The sequence below is a fragment of the Leptonotus elevatus genome, chromosome 1 (genome assembly GCF_054856555.1).
Source record: "Leptonotus elevatus isolate MCC_2025b chromosome 1, RoL_Lele_1.0, whole genome shotgun sequence".
Lineage (NCBI taxonomy): Eukaryota > Metazoa > Chordata > Actinopteri > Syngnathiformes > Syngnathidae > Leptonotus > Leptonotus elevatus.
Window position 1 is genome coordinate 49744479 of NC_141239.1, and position 21135 is coordinate 49765613.

Below are 21135 nucleotides of genomic sequence, written 5' to 3' on the forward strand. Positions count from 1 at the left end.
TCCAAAAAACATAAAATCAGGGAGGCCTCAAGAGACCAAAGGAGAGACCGAGAAAAGGAAGGAAGGACAGACGAAGCCGCGTGAGATCCGCAGACACCAGCCTCCACCGATTCAATAACCTGAGGAGGAAACAGATTGTGTCTGAGTTTCGGTAGATGCTGGTGTGGTGGATCTGGCATGCATGAAAATCTCCACCAAAGAGGGGAGCCGTCGACCCCCGCCGGAACAGAGCAAGCGCAACACCTCAGGGCCCCCCAGGCCGCGGCAGCGCCAAAGGACGACCCCCGGGCCCCGCCAGGGCCACCGGCCGGAGAGCAAACCCAGGAGCAGGAGCGCCCCCCGCCCCAACACGGCCCGCGCCCCCGGCCCAACGCAGCAGGACGGGGCACTGCAGGGCCACCAGGCACCCCACCGGCCCCCAACCCCCGCACCCCCCACGACCCCCCGCCCCCCATCCACCCCCGCCACCCACCCAACCCAGCCCCAGCCGCCCCCACGTCCCCAATCCCCCAGACACCCCCCACCCCCAGCACCCCCCCACCCCGCAACCCCCACCACCGCCCCCCCCCCGACCCCACCCCGACCAACCGGCAGCCCCCCAACCCCCGACCCCCAGCCCCCGGGGACCACCCGCACCCAGGCACCGGCGCCGAAGAGGGGCCGGACAGAGGAGCGGGGAGGGCAGCCGCGCCCACCCCACCCCCCGCCGTGTGGAAGGACGGAACACCGGGGGCAGAAGGGGGAGATGGGGGCACCAGAGGGTGGCCGACACCCCCGAACCCCAGGCCCAGCGGGGGAAGGCCCCGGTCGTCACCCCAGCGTTCTTTGTGAAAATTAACCCCTGTTACTGAGTCCGCCAGCTCGCGGACTGGCGAACTCTACCCCTAAACCGTGAATGTGACCCCACCCAGTGTATATACAAGTGTGTGTGTGTGGTGCATTAAAATTAGGAGCAGGTGAACCGGAGCCGATGGAAATGATATTCCCACGCTCCGATCCACCCGCCACCCAAGTATGTTACTGAGTGTATGTGGTGCATTAAAAAAAATTGATGGGGCGGGGGGGGGGGGGGGGGACACGGACAGGGGACCGCAGCACTGCTCTATACTGCGGCCCCCAACCGATGGCACCCCCACAAGCCCCCCCCCCACACAAGTTGTGTGGTGTATTAAAATTGGAGGGGAGTTGTAGGGTGAAGACGGTGTTTCCACCCTACCCCACCCCCCAAAGTGTGTTATGTGCCCTATATGTTTATAAAAGTGTATTGTGCAAACCTAGTGTAGTGAGTTAAGAGGAGTGACCAGCGGGGCCCTCCCCAACCGGGCGGGGGCAGGAGGCGCACCGGCCCACCAAGCCCCCACCCACCCCACCAGGACCCCGGCGGGCATATGGGACCCCTCCGGCGGGGCGATAGGGCTCGCCCCCCGGATACTGGGTCCCGCCCGAGGCGCCAGGATGCCCACTGGAGCGGGGCGGGCACGACATCAAACCCCAGCCACCCCCGCCGGCCCCCGTAGCACCGAGACCCGGGCCATGGATGGAGCCCCTGGCCCAGGGGAGGGGAAGGAAGGCGTACCGGGGAGGGGGAAGGGAGGGGGGAAGGGGACGACAAGAAGGGCAGGGGGCAGCGGCAGGGACGCAAAGAGAGGGGGAGAGGAGGAGGAAGGGTGACGAGGGAGAAGGGACAGGGAGGCGGAGGACGGGCGGGGAGAGGCGAGGAGGGAGAGGCAGCAAGGGGGAGGAAGGGGGAGGGGAGAGGGAACCACCGGGCACCCCGGCGGCCCACAGGCCCCGAACCGCGTCGCCGGGCCCAGAGCGACGGACCGCGCCGGAACGGCGCCGCCCCCGACACCAGGGAAAGCCCCGCAACGCAGCACCCCCCAAGAGACCCAGGGAACGGCCAAGACGCATCCGCCACCCAGCAGCCAACAGAGGGGCAGACCCGCCCACGCCCAGCCAGGGGGGACAGCACCCACAGAATTAACCCACTGGCATGCCGTGAATCCGAATATCAACCCCTGGTGCCCATCGGAGGTGAATCCGCTCGATCCCGCTGGCAGCAGCCGGGTTCCTGACTATAGAAACACAACCATTAGTTACAAATTGCCTAATACAGAAACATCAATGCAAGTTATAACGCTGCTGTGGCTCTCGCTAACAGGCAGAATTAAAATCCAAGTTTAGGTTAAAAAATTCTATATACGTAGACCATGTTTCTTTAAATTTTGACATTTGGTTTTTATTTGAGGCAGATATTTTTTCCATTAAAATATGATTTATGAGGAGGTTAGACCATTGGTCGATATTCAAAGTTTGTTTATTTTTCCAGTTAACAAGAATTGGTTTTTTTGCGATAGTAAGGGCTACAAGTATAGATTGAAATTGTTTATGTGGTAAGTCAATTGTTGTTAAGTCACCTAGCAAACACAAGTTTGGAGAGAACGGTATCCTACAGTCCAAGACAGCGGAAAGTTTTTCTAAGACTTTAGTCCAGAAACACATAACCGGAGTACATAACCATAAAGCATGAAAATAAGTGTCTGTAGTGTTTTGTAAACACTGGAGACAAATGTCGGAGTCTGAGAGTCCCATTTTCTTCATCATATATTGAGTAATGTATGTTCTGTGAATAATTTTATATTGGATAAGTTGTAAATTTGTGTGTTGTGTCATTTTAAAAACGTTTTCACAAACTTGAATCCAAAAGACAGATTCCGGAGCTATAGACAAGTCTGTTTCCCATTTTGAGATGGGTAAAGACGTAAAGTCTAATGCTTTTCAATGAGTGGAGAGCATTGTTTCACCAAGGAAATAATGTTGCATTCGAGGAATGTAAGAAATCGGATTTATCCCACTCGGGTTGTTTCAGTTCCGACCTCAAAGCGTCCAAGGCAAATGTAAATACATGAATGTTCACGTGACACAGCGTGATTTGGTGATTTGGAATCACTGCTTAACCAGAACAACAAACAATTTATGGGAATCAGCAATGTTTGTTGTTTACATTTGCCTCGAACGCTTTGAGGGTGAAGCTGGGACACTCTGACTGGGATAAATCCGACTTCAAACTGTCTTCGAATGCAGCATAAGACTGCCATTTTGACTTGTAACGTAAGCTCGGAATTGTCAATATCCATCTATCCATTTTCTATACAGTATTGCTTAGGTCAGACATTGAGATTGCACCCAGATGATGCCATGCTGTTGTACACCCCTGCAAACTGCAAACTATGACCACATTAAAAAGCATATTGTTAAACTAATACCTGTCTGACAGAGCAAATCCCAAAGGAACATTATCATCTTTGTAAAGACAGAATATTTGATACAGCTTGTGTATTGCATACCAGTAGCATAGCAAGTGGTCACAGTTTTGTGGCTGGTCGCTGTATTCATAGCTCAGTCACTTGACTTGATGTGGTCGTCAAGGAAACTGCTCAAACTCTGCTTGGTAGCAAGTTGTTCATTCTAATAATATAAAATTATATAAAAAGGTATTTGCTGAGATGTTAAAGATTTTTGTTTCTATCAAAACAACATTTTCGTTTTTGCATTCAGTATATTGAATACAATATATTGTCATTATATGGGAGCTAACAGTACCTGTACTTAGAGGTATCTTTGATGGAAGCATATCATGGGGAAAAGAAAAGTGGACAAAACGAATGAAAAAAACCACCTTTTTTTTTAAACGGTATAGTGCAGTGGTATAAGTTAATATAGTATTGCATTGGTTTATAAACAACAAAATGATTAACTAAATATTTCAAACTACTACATGCAAATGTTCATTCACTTTACAGTGTCGGACACTGTGAATGTCTAACTGGAAACCTCAGTATTAAAGATACAATTTCAAGTTGTACCTCTAGTCTACCACATTATGATGGAAATCATGAACTTAAATACCTTGTGCCAGGGATGGGAAACTTAAACCATGGAGGGGGGGGGGGGGGGGCACACAATTTTTCATCAGCGCTACTGGAGGGGGGTGGGGTACTGGGAGTACTCAGCGCATGTATGACAAAATAAAACAAGTGCATTTGTCTGTTTTATTACAAGAATGTACAGAATAAAACCTTAATATACTTTAATGCTATAAAAAGAAATCCACTCTTCAACAGTAAAGTGTTTGAAGCAAACAAAAACAACCTCGGTCTGAATATGTAAACTCATGAGCACAAGTGTACTGTCTCGAGTTTACGGCTGCTACCACATAACACCACACAGTAACGCTGTGTTTATTTGTCAAATTTAAGCAAGTAAATGTGACATTTCAAGCATTGACATTTCAAGCATTGTTGTAAGTATAACACTTAGATAAAGGCAACAAGAACCATTAATGCACTGGCCTTAGCATATTTCCTGTACATATATATATATAGATAGATAGATAGATAGATAGATAGATAGATAGATAGATAGATAGATAGATAGATAGACAGACGGACGGACGGACAGATATTTTTCTTTAAAAAAAATACTAACAGAAACTGAGGCCCTTGTATTGTTAATTTAAAGAACAACAAAATCAACATGGATGCTGCTATTAAATGCATAATACGTACTTTGTCCGATTTTTTTTAAAGCATACACGTGCAAGTAAAGAAAAAAAGTATACAATTGAAAGCGAGGCAAGTGCAAGTGTAAAGGCTACATGCAGTAATACATCTGCAATGTTGTATCTGCATTTGAAGAGACAATTAGGATTGTTTGTGTACATCTACAATGATAAACATCCCAAACTAGTTTTATTCTCTACTGTGTGCTTTGTGGCTGCTTAATAGATGATTTTGTGACCTTGTCTGTGATGGAGCGACTGTGCAAGTCCCAACAGGCATTCCTGTTGATTGGATAGGCCTGGCTGGCTGACTTACTGGTTCAACGTATGAATGCACGGCGCCTCTCGCCTCTCAGCTTCTTCTCTTTCAGCTTGCTCGCACAAGTGCACAACCGCATGTTGCACGCAATTCGTTTGGTTGGAGAATTCTACCTGGGTAGTGGATGCGTGTTAAAATGTGCACGTGAGCCACAAATGTCAGTAGCCTAAAAATTATCCACAGTTAAAGCTCTGTGCTGCAGTTGCTATGGCAACTATGATAGAAATAGACGTGTGTTTTGCAAGGGAAAGAAATGCATTGAGTGTTGTTAAGAAGAGAGAATTCAGCCTTGAGTGATGGGTTAAGTGACCCAGTGAAGGTTAATTGTTTTAACTGCAGTTCCCTGTTTGATTGTTGTATTTGTCTGTGTCTTGGTAGGTGGGTGCATGTGCATGTAGTTTGTATGTTTTGTGGTGCAGGGGTGTCAAAGTGTCAAGACAGCATGTCTCTGCTCAGAAAAAACACACATTTTTGTTCCCCCAAAGTTATCTCTAGCTGCTGGGTTTTATATATATATATATATATATATATAGTGTGTGTGTGTGTGTGTGTGTGTGTGTGTGTGCGCGTGCGTGCGTGCGTGCGTGCGTGCGTGCGTGCGTGTGTTGCTGTGACTTCACAGGGAAAGTCAATCAATTAACACATCAAATAAATAATCAAATACAATGCTGGAGGAGGGCTTAACTGGGGCTAGACAGATTTCTGACGGGTTATAGCACCCCTAACCCCAGCGTAGCACCGCCCCTGTTCAGCTGGCAGTACAATATCTGCATTCCTGGACACAATATAGCACAGTAACATACAAATGGCACTCTGCTGTCTTAAATGCAAGCCCACGTCTCCCCAAAAGGTCATTTAACTACATTTATTGTTTTTAATAAATTAACAATTAATTTCAACTGGATGGTAAAATCTCCTTCAGAATGTATTGAAAAGTAACGTTGCAATCATGCCCATTATACTGTATGTTAGATCAAAACAAAATCCAAATATGTTCTTATTGTTTTCTCTAGATGCTAAATATATCTATATATAGTAATGCAAACATTTAAAACAAAACAAAAAAACAATTAGGTATTTTTTACGGATGAGAACATCTCTCACAGAATGTATTGAACGCCAGTGAAGTTGCAATTGATAGATTTATATGGCCATTATATGTTTGTTACATCAAAACACAGCAAAAGTTAAGGTCCATTTGAAACCAAAGTATAAAGCAGCTGTCAGTAATAGACCTGCATTCCAGCATAAATAAAACAGCAACAACAAAACAAACACTGCAGTCTTATACATCCTATGCAAGTCTATCTGGTCCCTGCCATTGTACACTGGTGACTAATTCACTTTCACTGAAGCTGGAACAAGAACAAAGGAGCTGTGATGCGGAAAAATAACATCATAATAGATGAGAACATGATGCACTTAGTCCAATAAAAATTTTAATGGAAGAATTTGATGAAAATCTGAGCAATAACAAAATAGATGGTGCTGTAATATGGATGATGAAGGAGGGGGCGCAGGGGAAATGTGTGTGCGCATGTTTGTGAACGTGTATGCATGTGTGTGTCAAGGCGATCTTTCTGTTGCAAGAAAAAAAAACAGTCTTGTAGGGAAAAGAGCATGTGCTGAAGGTATGTAATGCACTTCGGGGACGTCGGGGCGCTTCGTGGAGGCTTGTGTGTTTCATTTTAGTTGAAGATAGGTGCAATCACCTCAGCGGTGTGTGAAAAGAGGGAGAGAGAGAGAGAGAGAGAGAGAGATCAAGAGGGGGCGGGTGTGTGTGTGTGGACCTCACCACTGACGGGACCCACAGGCACCCGATTGTGCCCTGCTCTCATCATTTCTGGAGGTGAGGACAAAAGGGAAAAAAGAGGGGGGAATTCGGCAGAAAGGCCCGGCATACGACTGTCGTGACGGCTCCCCCCCCTCCCCGAAACTGGTCGCCGATGGTCGGGGTTTCCTGGACCCAGAACGTCTGCGAGGAAAAAGCGGCGTAGCATTGGACTCGAGACTGAGATTGGGCTTTCCTGCCACAACAGCGGGATTGTCAATAGGAGCCATTCACTCCAAGCAGGGCCTTGTGTTGCTACGTTTTCAGGTATGTGTTAAAGGTGTTAGCTAGCGTACCCTCACCAACGTTAGCTCTTGAAAAACGCCAAGGAGAGTGATGCTAATTATCCCACATCACGTCTCTTGCTCATTTTCTCTATATGCGCTAGCTAAACCAGCTTGTTACAGCTCCACTGAATTGTGAGGGGGAAACATCTGCACCTAATCACCCCAGTTTTCTAGCTAAAGCAGCTTTTAGCCTGGCGTGGCTATCGTTGTGTGTGTATGCTCTCAAATAACGTGCAAGAGCGTAATAAACCCTAATTAGCTGTCTTGCTAAGATGCTAACCACAGCTTGTAGCGTTGCTAGATCCCAATTGGCAGTGTATGAGCTAACGCCAACATTACTTAGCTAAAAAGGCAGCACGACTAAGCTAATCGGAATGCGTAAAGCCTACTGTTGGCTAATGCAGCGACTAAAAAACAGCATGTTTGCTATGCAATTGGTGCAACAGTATAATTGCGTACGCAGTTAATAACATGACAGCCATGTCTTGCTGACATTACACAGGCTGTTTTCTATCTGTGTGTGTTGATCGTGCTCAGTGAGCTACTGTGATTAATTAGTAATTAAGATACAAGGGTGGAGATCAATAGAATCTCTCCAACTGTACAGATTTTTTCAGACTCCAGTGGCATGCTTGAAGACACAACTGCCTGATACATGCACCGTTTGCTTTTGTGTCACTGATCATCACTGGCTTATTTGTGTTCATTCATGTGCAATATATTAAGAAAAGTGACAGACAGGGAAATGGTCACAGTTAATAGTTTAATTATAATGAGTTTCTTAAGGGTGTACTTTACAAAACACAATTGTCCAAATGCATCGAAGGGTACTTAACTATTCTGTTAGTTTAAAAACAACAACAACAAAAACAAGACAATGCAAGCTTGACACCACAGGCAATTATGGGCCCTGACCCCATAAAACAGGGTGCAATCCCTCAAATTGTGAGCCATTATAATTAAAAGAAGTTAACACACAATAAAGTTTACATTTAGTGCCACTATAATGAAGCTTGGCTTTATGAAGTTGTTTTATTTCAGCAGTTGCAGTGTGGTAGCAGTATTTTGTGACTGTGAATGTTACTTTATTTTCAGAGTTGCTTGCTCCCACTGCCCCACTTATCAGTCAAGAGGGAACGCTTAGGCATGCCTCTTTTTTCTATGTCTGTAAAAACTGTGTCAAAGTCCATGACAAAATGTTAGTTTTTATAAATGTCTACATTATATTCATATTTTTTATTTGTTTCATAAAATGTGTACGAATCTTGTATCGAATCTAATATTTTTTGCATGCACCTTTAATCTGTATACACTTAAGTAGACTACAACAATTCCCTATGAGTAGTACCTACTGTGCCAAGCACCACCATACAGCCATAAACTAATAAGTAGCATTATGACTTGCACAATATAACTATCTATGACTATCATCATCAACCAGGGAGCATTCCCCAATGTTTCTGACGCTCAAGCAACTGAATGAGGCCAAAATATTAGACAGAGTTCTTCACTACTGAAAACTTGAGGCACAATAGTGAACATATATTTTCCTAAAAGAAAAAAAGATAATTTTACAGTGTTGATAAATCATAAATTTGGCATATCATGTATTTGACATAATTTGACTCAAGATAAAACTCGGGTATACAAGTACATAATGTTCGTAATATGTCTATGTTTCAACAGACATTAGTTCATATGATCACAGTAATAATTGTATGGCATTATGTTTTACCCCCTCACATGCCAACTTATACATTTGTCTTTTGATTTACAGACTTCTGAGCCACTGGTCTGCAGCTGCCGGAAAATGAATTTATCTGCATGGAGTTACTGAGGAAAAAACGAGAGCTGGAGTTTGAAAGGACTGAACTTGAAGTGGAATAAATGGATTACCTTCCTTTTGGGAAATAAGTTGCCATGGAGCTAGGTAGAATTAAATGATGGTTGACAGAAAATAACAAAGGTAAGACGACTACATGTGAAGTACCAGGAGAGCAGCATCAAGAGGAATCTATGCCAAGAAATAATGAAATAAGAGGGACCAAAGACAAATTATCACCCAGATGAATGCATGTAGTGACAGAAAAAGCAAAACAAAAACAAAAATGATATGAAATGAGAATGACCAAGAAAGACAAGAGCTACCGTGTCACACTGCACCCAAGAGTGGATGAGAATATCAATGGAGTCCTGGGAAGTGTTTTGTAAAAGTCTGTTTTCAAACCTTTTTGACTGAAATACTTCAAGATCATTTTGGTTCACGCCCTAGCAAAATTTCACATACTAAAAAAGAAGAAGAAGAAGAAAAATCTTGTCAGAATTCTGTCTCAATGGAACAAATATTTTTGCACAATTGCAATTATATATTTCCATAATCTTTATGCTAAAACAGCTACGTTTGCTGGAGCTGTTATGGAACAATATCTGCAAGTGAGACATTTGAAGTTGCCTTACATAGTGACGCATTAGTCATCCATGATATCATATTCTTGATGCCAAACTGCAAAGGAATGACTTCAAATTTTAAACCCACTGTGATGTGAGCCTTTTTTTGTGGAAACAACCATATGCCAATGCCACATTGAAGTTAAAACATTTTTACTCTTTGATACAACCATCTGTTGGTTACTTCTGGTATTCAGTTGTACATTCCCAGTGCTTCAGTGTTGTAGTGGATTTAACAAAGCATTTCATTTTTAAAAAGTTCTGCTCTCTTCTGCATCCATGGTTCCTGCTATCAGCTCTTCATTTATACATGGGTTGCATTTCCCACTGACATTAATCAGTGTTGTCTTTCTCTAAGTCAAAGGGGAAAACATGCAGAATTTTTCGAATAGCCCCACCCCCCATTCTCTCCCCCCCGGCTTTAGCATGAGGGGTGGAGGGGGACCTCCATATCCCCCTCAAAGTGTAGACCCCCAGATCTCCCCAAGGATGACAGAAGATTATGCAGCGATGCAACAGCATAGCCTACACAGAGGCCATCCCCACTCCAATCAAGCCAGTCCCATGCTTGCTTACAATGCTCGAAACAGAGGCATTGTCGAGCCATCGCCCACACAGGGTAACCTTCACAGCAGCAGTAGCAACCCATACAGGAAGGACACAATGGATTATTATTTCTCATTGGGCGGGAAGGACAAAAACAGAAAAGGAGGTCTGGCCTATGGAACAGGATTTGGCTACCCTAATATTGATGCTCACATACCTCCTCAGTACAGACATTCTGGTGCTGGGTCTGTATTATCATCTGGCATCATGTCACAATATTCAGTAGACTATGGGCCCAGCACTGGATCAGGTGGAGGCTCTGGAGCATTCTCTCCGCACCAATACAATATGAGTCAGAACGCTGCAATGCAAGCCATGCCAGGTTCTCAGAGCCGCCAACATGGACAAACATTCTCTCCAGTCCACCATGGACAGCAGCATCGGACTTATCCGAGCTCTGGGCATAGAATGAACCCTCAATACCCACAATACTCTCCACAGGCAGGAGCATCCACGGGGTCATCGGGGATGTACAGCCCCCCTCCACAGAGATATGTTGATGGGACTGCTAACACCGGTTTTGATCCCAAAGTCAACAGTTCACACAGTGTCAACTCAAGTGCAAACTCTGCCTCTGGTTCAGCTGCTGCTAACAATATGGGGCCAGTGGAGAGTATTCAGCAGCGTTACCATGCATCAAACTATGCTGGATATATTCCGCAGACGCAAACACTTCACAAGGAGGGCACACTGCAGCACTGCAACACACAGCACAATTTAGGTGTGGGCTACGACAACACTCTAAAGATGCAGCACCAAGGCCCATCTCCAGGCACGGTGTATGGTAAACATCACCAGGCCTCCACCCCCACTGTACCTCATGCAGCATCTCAAGAAATAGCCAAATCCCCATTGCATTCTCAACAAAGTCAGATGAACCAAAACCTTAGCCCGATCTCCAACCCATCCCCAGCTGCCTCAGCAGTACATTCCCCCGGCTGTAGCTCCACTCCTTCCCCTTTGATGGGTGTTTCGGAAACCTATGTAAACCCCTCTGGCCCTTCCCACCCTTCATCTACTGTCCATAGCAGCAGTCATGGTCATAGATTAATCCAGGCCGTGTCACAGTTAAGTCCAACACCCAACTCAAACAGTAGCATCAGTAGTTGTGGTAGCAGTGGCAGTCACAAAGGCCATAACATCAGTACTGTTGGAGTAAACAGTGTGCCACCAACAAGTTGCAACAAAACTGGTCTAGGTTCAGGGCTTGCGCCCCGAGAGGAAGGTCCCTCTGTTTATTCTTCTCCCATAGTTGGGAAAATGCATGATACAGGACTAAGTAGTCTTAATGCCTTGAGCTCCCAGGTAGCTAATTTACCGAACACTATTCAACACATGCTCCGCACTGACAATGTGCTGTCGCAGAAGAAGGGCAAAGAGGGTGGACAGGTGCAGCCAACAACACACAGTATTCCGACATTGCAACCAAGGAGTAAAAATCCAAGTGCAGTTGCAGTTAAAGATGGAACTGTTGTAGGAGTTGCTGAAGGGGCTGGTTTAGAAACTGTTGCCGATGAGGACTCCTCCTTTATGTCAGCTGAAACCAAGATAGAGGAAGAGGATCATTTAATAGAGGGAGGACATACAAGAGTGAGGCAAATGAGTGGTGCAAGCAGTGAATCTAAACCAATTTTTTATCATCCTCCTCACAGCCAACCCCAGCCACAACCTGGACAAGCATTAAATGCCAAAACATTTACATACAAGTCACCACCAAACGAAATGGTCTCAAAAGCAAGTCTTCATATTGCGTCTACATTACCATCTCCAGAGGCTGACCCAAATTCACATTCAAAACCTCCAGTTTCAGTTTCTTCATCCATCTCCTGTATTATTCCTCCCCCCCAGCCAAATCGTGGCTTACATCCTAGTTTATTAAAAACTAACTCAAAAGGTGGCCATAAAAAGAGTGTCGAAATAAAAAATGAACAGATCAAAATGGAACATGAAGACGGGGTTGATAAAATGGAGAAAGGCAATAGCCAAATGCTTCGAGATGAAGAAATCAGCACAAAGCATGGACAGGACAAAGAAAATATGTTGCACACTGCTTCTACAGCACATGGCGAGAGTGAACAAAAACCCACATCTGAGGAACAGCTAAGTGTTGGTGTGATTGTTTCAGCTCGTTCTGAGGGAAGTCAGGTTGAAAAAAGCAAGCAGCCCCAAGACCTCTGTTTGAAGGAGAAACAATCCTATTTGAAAGAGTCAACGAGTAATAATGGAGAAGAAGGTATGGACCTAAGTCGATATTCATCTCAGCACCCAAAATCTAATATTGAACAAGCCCACAATCTCAGCCAGTTTGGATCAAACAAGTATGGGTTTGTAGAGTCAACCTATGGCTCTGATTTGTCAATGATGAAGAAAGGAAGGACTGGCCCAGCAGGTGTAATGGAATCAAGTTCCAGAAGCTTTCAGCAATCACACTCCGGTTGTGTTCCTGAACATTCAAAAGAATTGAGTTCTCTAACTGAGGCATTTGGAAAGAGAGGCCAAGCAGTAGGAACAAAAGCCCAAGATGACATTTCTCAAATCCAACAATTCCCTAGCCTTTTACAAGAGGTTCTTCAGGGCTATAATTTAGATAGACGTTATGGAAGACCAGAACAGGCGTTTCCTGCACATCTCCAAGTTCAACAACAATTTCAAACAAGATACCCATATGGTATGACAGAAAATATAAAAATGGTGGAAAGTGGAGCCAGTGATCATTTGGCCCTAATGGGAACTACGGGAAAGCCCCAACATCAGAATCATCGACTTGGAAGTAAAACCAATTTTGCCACAGGTCTTCAGTCGTCAATTAAGCCAGATGTTTCCAACACAAAGATTTTGCAACATACTGCAAAAAAAGAAGTGGATTTCTCTGAGGATCATTTACCACGAGCCTCAGATGCACAGCCAATCCAACCAAAACATATCAATTTAGCTGACTATTCTCTTCCACAAAGAAAAACATTGGCCAATATGTCCACCTCATCATCTGCTGTACAGGAGCTCCTTTTGCAAGAGCCTGAGCCACTGAAAGGGTGTACTGGTCAAGCAGAATCTCAGAAATCAGAACGTCGCTCTGTCATCTGCGATGTGTCGCCAAATAGGCGTAGCACACCAGAGAGGGAAAAGGAAAATAACAGGGAGCGAGAAAAAAACCAGAGTGCCACCTCTGTGATTCAGCAGCCATTTTCCTCCCCAGCATCAGCCAATGATATGAGTAAAAAGGACATTTTAGAGAAAAAAGTGGTAAAAATTGAAACTGCATCCAAAGAGATCGATCCAAACCCCGATTTTCATGGCAGTGATGGAACTAATGACAGTGAAATGGAATATTCTTCCAAATCTACACATTCATCCATTGTACTAAATTCTGACCCCTATAGGCACCAACCGCTCCATTCTCTAAGCACAAATCCGTTATCATCACCGTCTAGACATCAGTCATATCTTCATGGTGTGGATTTAGCAACAAGCAATTCCAACAGTTTCCCTGGTTATCGGTTTGGAGACACAAGAGAAAGCAATGTGCCTCGTGGCCACCCTCATTTTCCTTCCCACCATCCGTACCACAATTTATCATCCCAGGCTCAAACTACAAATAAGATTCAAATGTATCCTCACCCTCGTGGGCCTTTCCAGCATTCACATGAAATAAACGATTGGGTGAAAGCAATGAACAGGTCTGCTAAGGATATGATGATGATGCCAGTTGCTTCCCCAGGGAGACATAAAGTCAGCCAATCAGAACACAGACAGAGATTGATCCCTCAAACAGACATCCACAGTGAGCAAAATGCAGCCAAAACACTGCTGCATCAACAAAGCGGATACTATGACATGAAAATGTGGGAGTCGACACCCCCAGGCAGAGATGGAGTTCGAATGATTGAAGGTGATTCTTGCTACAGGACGCAAGCACTTCCTCCACCATCATCTGTTCCGGCAGGTTCACAGAGCATTTTGCCGCCCTCTAAGGCTCATGGCCTAAATACAGCTGAACTTGAGGAAACTAAACGTCCTTGCCTTCCTCCTTCATGCAACTCTACTAAACCTCAAACTGTTGTAACTTCTACTCAATCACAGGTGCAGCGTCAAACTAAGTCTGGAGGTCCTGGTGAGACGAATCCTCTTATTTTGAGAAGAAGAGTGCGGTCTTTTATTTCTCCTATTCCAGCCAAAAGGCTACTGCAGGATGCATCTCAGCAGAAGGCTGCTACAAATTCACACCCTGCTGGGGTGCACCCTGAGTCAAACCATCGCAATGAAGATGAATCATCCTCTTCTGATATTCCACATCTCTCTTCCCCTTTGCCTGGTGATAATGCCTTTGCTAAATCTCTGTCCCCATCAGGTGGAAGTACAAAGGCCTTGCCTCCGAAGAAAGGACGTGGTTTGAAACTTGAGGCAATAGTTCAGAAAATATCACCAAGTATTACAAAGCCTGCCAGCAATGTTGATGATGGAACAAATCATTACTCGGGCTTTACTCATGCAACAATCCCACAGTTTAGTGATTCACAGGACCAAGACATTACCCATTTTCCTAGAGTTGGAGGTGGGGATGATGGCTATATTGAAGACACTCACTCATTAAATGACATGATGTCCTTCAGAGGTGTAGATGAGACTGGCCCATTGCCACTATCTGGCTACCCATGTGACCCACAAACACAAACTCGTAAACAAAAAGACTTTGACTTTGGGTTAGGAGCTGCTGTAGTGTCAGCCTCTGGTGACAAGGAAGACTTTGCGCTGCTCGGACCTTTACCCCCTCCTCCACCACTTCCCCGTCCAGTTCAGGGTTCTCCACCTCCATCTTCATCTGCCCTGTCAGACATTCAACATTTCACTAATACTTACCAGCAGCTTGAGACAAGAAGAGGAGAGCAGTGTGCTGCTAACCTTCTTCGACAGAAACTTCAAGAATCTGGCATGGGATTTGATGATTATACTGGCAATGACTACTATAGAGCTACCTCACCCCATCATAGCCAGTCTCAAGGACATGATCTGAGCAGACATCAGACACAAGATTGTAATACGCCAGATAACTCTGTGCCTAAAGGCTATTTTCCATCTGGCAAAAAGAAGGGCAGACCAGTTGGAAGTGTGAATAAACAAAAACGTGTCCAAAATCCTGCCCAAACACAGATCCAGTCTCAAGCCCAAGCTCCAATCTTGAATCAGAATTCTTCTCAACTGCTACCAACTCCAATTACAACAGACCTTACAATATCCGACACAGATCAAACTACAACCAGCACAGCCACCTCCATCTTGGAAAACAAAAGCACTCCTCCTCTGACCCCACCCATTTTAACCCAGGTAGTAAAAGTGGATGTTGAGAGTGAACCAATTCAACCAGAGATTGAAGTCAAACCTGTGAGACGGCGGCGCAAAGGTTTTAAAGATGAAGATGGCTCACCAGAAAGAAGAGGACGTCAAAGAATGAGAAGAGGAGGGGCACCAACATCACAATCAGCGGCTAGAGATAACCCTGAAACACTGCTGGGGGCAAAAGGGGCTCACAGCATAAATAGAGCATTCCTGGATCCAAATCTAAAAGGCCTGTTTGTGCCACACATACATGTCGAGAACAAGATACCAGAGATTGGGTCAGTGTGCACCATTGTAAATGCTGAGGATGACAAGTTGAAAGGAGAGCGTAGTGCGATTGGAGGGAAAACAGGTGGGAGTGGAACTGAGTCTCTACCAACCTCAACTCTTTACTCACAGTTATCAAAAAGGGAGTTAGAGATGAGGGAGACTGACCAGGTGGAAACTACACTTCAGTCAGGAAAAGCACTTCCTTCATCTGGCTATGTTGTTTCTGGACCTGCTGTTACAGAAACTAAACACTTTGGCCGTCAGCTTTGCTGTCTGTGTCAAAAATGGGCCAATTACAAACATCTTGGAGATCTTTATGGGCCATACTATCCTGCCGAATATGCTGTTAAGCTCCCCAAAAACCAGCCCCAGGTTAGACAATGTCATGCAAACACAGGTGCAACCAAAACTGGACCAAATTCACAAATTGACTCAAATGCTTTAGACACTTTGCAGAACTTACAAAACCATGTTCTATTGTCCAGACCCCCGGCTCTAAGTAACTGCATCGTAAGCTTGGATTCAAATATTAAATCTCTTTCCGCCATGGTAAGAGCCCCTTTCTTAGCTTACAGAGAGGATATGATTGGTGAGTCCAGTGCCATTGCCTCCTCATACCTTGCCAGTAAAACCCCATCACTATCCTGGGACATGAACCTTGATATCAGACCTATTCCAGAGCTCAAGAGAGAGCCGGACTTTGACACTGAGCAGCAGCAGCTGCCAAAACCGCAGCAAGAACAGCCAGCAGATGAAGCCCAACAGCGACCACAACACCGTAAGCTGACCTCACACCCGCGCTTTAAACGCAGGCATAAATCCAGCGAGGACTGCCCCAGAATGGTGCCATCCAACAGTAAGGCTTCCCTGCCCTTCCAACCTCCGCCACCAGCTTTGGACTCCCTGGGACCTTTGGCACAACTTGCCCAGTTGCCTCAGATGCCCATGGACCCAGAGGAGTTGTGGGTTCATGAAGGATGCATCGTGTGGACCAGTGGAGTATACCTTGTCAATGGGAGACTGTATGGCCTGCAGGAGGCACTAGATGGTGCCAGAGAAACGGTAAGTATATCCATGTGATCTGTTTAACTAGGTTTCATTTTTCAGTAAATATCACATTCTTTTGAAACGGTGTCTAAGGAAGCTGCTCGTTTAAGTAGTTGCTGTCATGCCATGATTGCTTATGTGTATTTCTGCTTGTGTGTCTTAGAGCTGTTCATACTGTGAGATGGTTGGCTCCACCCTGGGATGCTACAGTAAAGGCTGCATACGGCGATATCACTACATTTGTGCTATTGAAACAGGTGAGCAAAAGGCTTAGACACTGACAAAGCAGAAAATACAAATAATTCATGAATCACATTCAGAATGGTTGTAACTTTATTAGCTGGTATTTTTCATAACCCCGAGAAACACCACCTGGTATTCTGCATTAATGAGTTTCATATGGCAGTCCTGTTATGTATCGATATTTTTCCCTCTCCCTTACAGATTGTTCTCTCAATGAAGATAACTTCTCACTGCGGTGTCCGAAGCACAAGGTAAAATAGCAACGTTAGTTTTTATATTCAGTGGAATTTTTCCCATTTCTTTCATGTTTTTTAGTGCTGTGCGATTTACAGGTCATTTTAAAATGATATGCATCACTCTATAGTATTTATCCTTAAAATGACATGACATGAACAGAAATGTTCTCTTTACTTTTAACTACTTAACTCGAAAATAGTAAGGGACAAATAAAAGATAGAGCACAAATATCCAGTGGACAATTACCATTCCAAATATTTGGAAGTACAAAGGAATGCAATAGTTCAAATACTGTATGCATAGTGCATGCCATTTAACCAGTAAATTGACTTGTAAATTAATTTTTTCAGGGGTTGAATATTTGGAACACATGTTTGTTAGCTTGTTTTGACATAAAATGAAACCTTTTAAAATAACTTTATTTTTTTGGTTATGTGTATATATATGTATATATATGTGTATGTATATATATGTGTATGTGTATATATATATATATATATATATATTGGGGGGGGGGGGTGAGAGAGTGTTGCTGCAGTTGCATTAACCTTTCAACACTTCATTGTTCATACGATGTTACTCCAAACATTAAAATAACAATATAAAGATGATAGGGTTTTATCGGACAGAATGTCTTTACATTACACAGCATGTTTTCATACGATTAATGATTAACCTGTTTGGTCCACTGTTCCACCTGCAGGTTACCCAGAACCTCCGGCCCGCCAAGTCGGTGTACCTGGAACAGTCTGAGAGAGGCTGAGACTTATTCAGTCACTCTGAAAGCAGTAAGTTTTTCTAATACAGTATGTAATTCACTTCAAAAAGGTCAGAGGTCACAACAATAATAGGCACATTATGTATTTTAAATTGTCTACCTGCCATTCAGGTTCTGACTTGATTATTTTATTCATCAGTTTTCTTCAATTGAGATTGCTTTCGCACCTCACCCTAACCTTGATGTGTTCATTTGGAGCCGTACTACCTAATAGGAGTCCGCACCCAACATCAAGTACTGTGTTCAAAACAAACATGAGTTTGATTAATACGGTCTCAAGGTTGAGGCTATGAATACCTGTTGCCAAGGCAGCCAGTACTTTGTCGCTGTTATGTTTATCTCATTCTTATTTACGCCTGATCCAGAGCCATAACTACATGACAGTCACGGTACCAATTTTCTTCCTAAGTGATTGATTAGGTTTTTGTCTTCACATAATCACAACCTTTGAAATACAAATCCTAATTCTGTTGAAGTTGAGACATGGTTGTGTAACGCTCATATTAATGATTTGCAAATCCTACTCCACCTATATTCAATTGAATACACTTTATAGGCAACACATTTAATGTTCAAACTTATACAATTCATTATTTAGTTTTTTTGTCGTTGCAAATATTCCCTCATTTTGAATTTTGATGGCTGCAACACTTTCCAAAAAAAGCTGTGATGGGGTCATGTGTACCAGCAGTGTTATATCATCTTTCCTCTTAAATCACCCAATCAGCGTTCGAGAACTGATGAACACATTATTGAAACCTTGTAGGTGGAATTCTTGCTTGATATAATTAATTTCAGATGGTCCTTTTCCTCTTTAGCCCAGAGGGCACAAATTCCATCATTTTCAAAAACAATTAGAAATGTGGACTCATCAGACCACAACACAATTGTCCAATTTACATCCATCCATCTCAGAGGAACTTGGGTCCTGAGATACTTACGACATTTGTTGATATTAGACTTTACACCAATCTGATTGGCTGGATCGGGCGGCATTTTGCATTTTATACAAAATCAATGATCGGCCGTAATGTCTTAATTTGCCCGATCAATCAATGACGTAATTGATTGGCTTCTCAAAATGAGACATAACATGTTATATTTCATGTTTATCTGCATTTTTTAGACGATTTTATTTGTCATATTTCCATGCATTTCAATTGACGTCAATTCTACATGGGTTTTTGATATTCGTGGGCTGGGCCAGGCACTTTACCCCACAAATGTTGACTGTGGAGTAAAAGTTTTTTTTTTTTTTTTAAATAGCTCCATCTTCTGATCGAATCGGTTATCGCTTCTTCTTTTTCAAACTCAGTGATCGGTCAAAAAAATCCTGATCGTGTAAAGCCTTGTTTTGATATCCGGCTTTCATTTTGCATGGTTGAGTTTTAACTTTCATTTGTAGATGCGACAAACTGCGTTAACTGACATTGGTTTTCTGAATTGTTCCTGAGTGTATGTGGTAATATCTTTTACATATTGATGTTGGTTTTTGTTTTTTTTGTTTGTTTTTTTGCGTTTCTAATCTTTCCCAGTGATTTATTGCCCTTTTATAGCTTTTTGGGAATGTGGTGCAGTCAACTAATTTTTGTGCATCAACCAAAGTTGATGAGTTTGAGCGTTAAGATAAGTGTAAACTGTGAAACTGCATCTCATTGTTTTTATTTACATTCTACACATTGCCAAATCATCACTAGAATTGGGGTTTGTAATACAATGAATAGTTTTCACACTGCACAGTGTGTGATATGTGTACGCATATCAATTTGTTTTCTCTTTGTGTGCAGGTTGGGACAAGAGTCGGCTAAGACATGAGACTTGTTGTGAAGACGATTTGCGCAGGGCCGAGCAACAAAAGGGAATGTACAATTTCAACAGGAATCGCCATCATTTCCATTCAAGACATTACAGAAAAGAGGCCGTCGCTATTATTGCTTTTTCACTTCAAAGCAGAGCAAGACAAAAAAAAACATGCAGCTTTGATGAACAAAGCGGAAGAAAAAGACTTTTAAAAGGAAAACACTAACTGAGATCGAAGTGGAAAGGAATGACAGTGGAACAAAATAACTTTTCAGTCGAGAACAAAAGAAGCAAACTTCTTCTCTGGGCTTGCTTTGATTTTCTTGAAATACCCCATAAGTGTTAAATTCTTGCTTATCATCACCCATTTACATTTTGTCTGGGTATTCTTTTGTTTTAAGGAAGCCTTTTGGGAGGAAACGGGGTGTCAAACTGAGAAAAGAGAGATTGGGAATAGTATTTTATCTCATGATATCAAGATGAAGAATTCATATTTTAGCCATCATTATTATTTTTGTATCCTCATCAGTATTTACCCATAATGATGAAATGGATGTATTTCACTTTATATTCAGTCAGAACGTTAATTGGCGGCTGTTTCCTCCCTACTTTCTTTCATTCCCGGAGAGGGAGGAGCCAAATTGATGTCCTGGAGTGTCAGGGTCAAGTTTGCCACAAAGACATTTATTGCCTTGGAGAACGGACATTTGTTGCCTTTCAATTGAGTGTAAGTATCAGTGTGTGTGTGCGTGCGTGTGTGTATAACTGTGCGAGTGAATGAGCGAGAGGGAGAGAAAGAAAGTGCTATACCATTCTGGTCCTTTTTGAAAAGTGTTCTTATTTTTCCATCATGAGCTTTTTACGGTACAGAAAGTATTCCTGAAAAATCTGATGGACACAGTCTTATTTTTGGAGTACAAATGTTCCTAATGTGCACGGAGAAGACAAAAGGACGGACCATTCCATGTCCAGGCCATCTTTGACCATGCGCAGCGGACTAAGATGAACTGTGTGCTGGATGCTTATGTTCTACGTAGGAACGCCAACGGTAACACTTAAGGAGACAGACAACATGAGTATGAGGATGTCACGGACGGCTGTGATTGGCCAGTTGGCTGCACCGGCCAATGGGGACCAAGCTTCGCCAAGTGGTTTTCCAGCGGGAGATTGAAAATCCATTCAAAAGAGGCATTGCCATCCGATTTGAAACTGTAAGTCGTACATGGTGTTGTCTTGATCATTTTTTATTGTTATTCTTGTACAAAAAGAAAAAAAAAAGCTAAAAGACGGCAGTAACACTATCAGAACCATGTTGTATCACAAAAGTTGTCAATATGTATATGAATTATGAATACACTTAAATGCTTCAACTTT

General features: G+C 43.5%; 1 protein-coding gene across 1 annotated transcript; it reads left to right on the top strand.

Annotated features, from left to right (window-relative positions):
* Positions 1-6572: 6572 nt before the first annotated feature.
* On the top strand, positions 6573-21135 carry tcf20 (transcription factor 20). Its single transcript, XM_086067080.1, has 6 exons — positions 6573-6978; positions 8776-16718; positions 16867-16960; positions 17148-17197; positions 17887-17971; positions 19749-21135. Exons 2-5 carry the CDS (start codon positions 9819-9821, stop codon positions 17944-17946), a joined length of 7104 nt encoding a protein of 2367 aa, XP_085923206.1. The 5' UTR covers positions 6573-6978; positions 8776-9818; the 3' UTR covers positions 17947-17971; positions 19749-21135.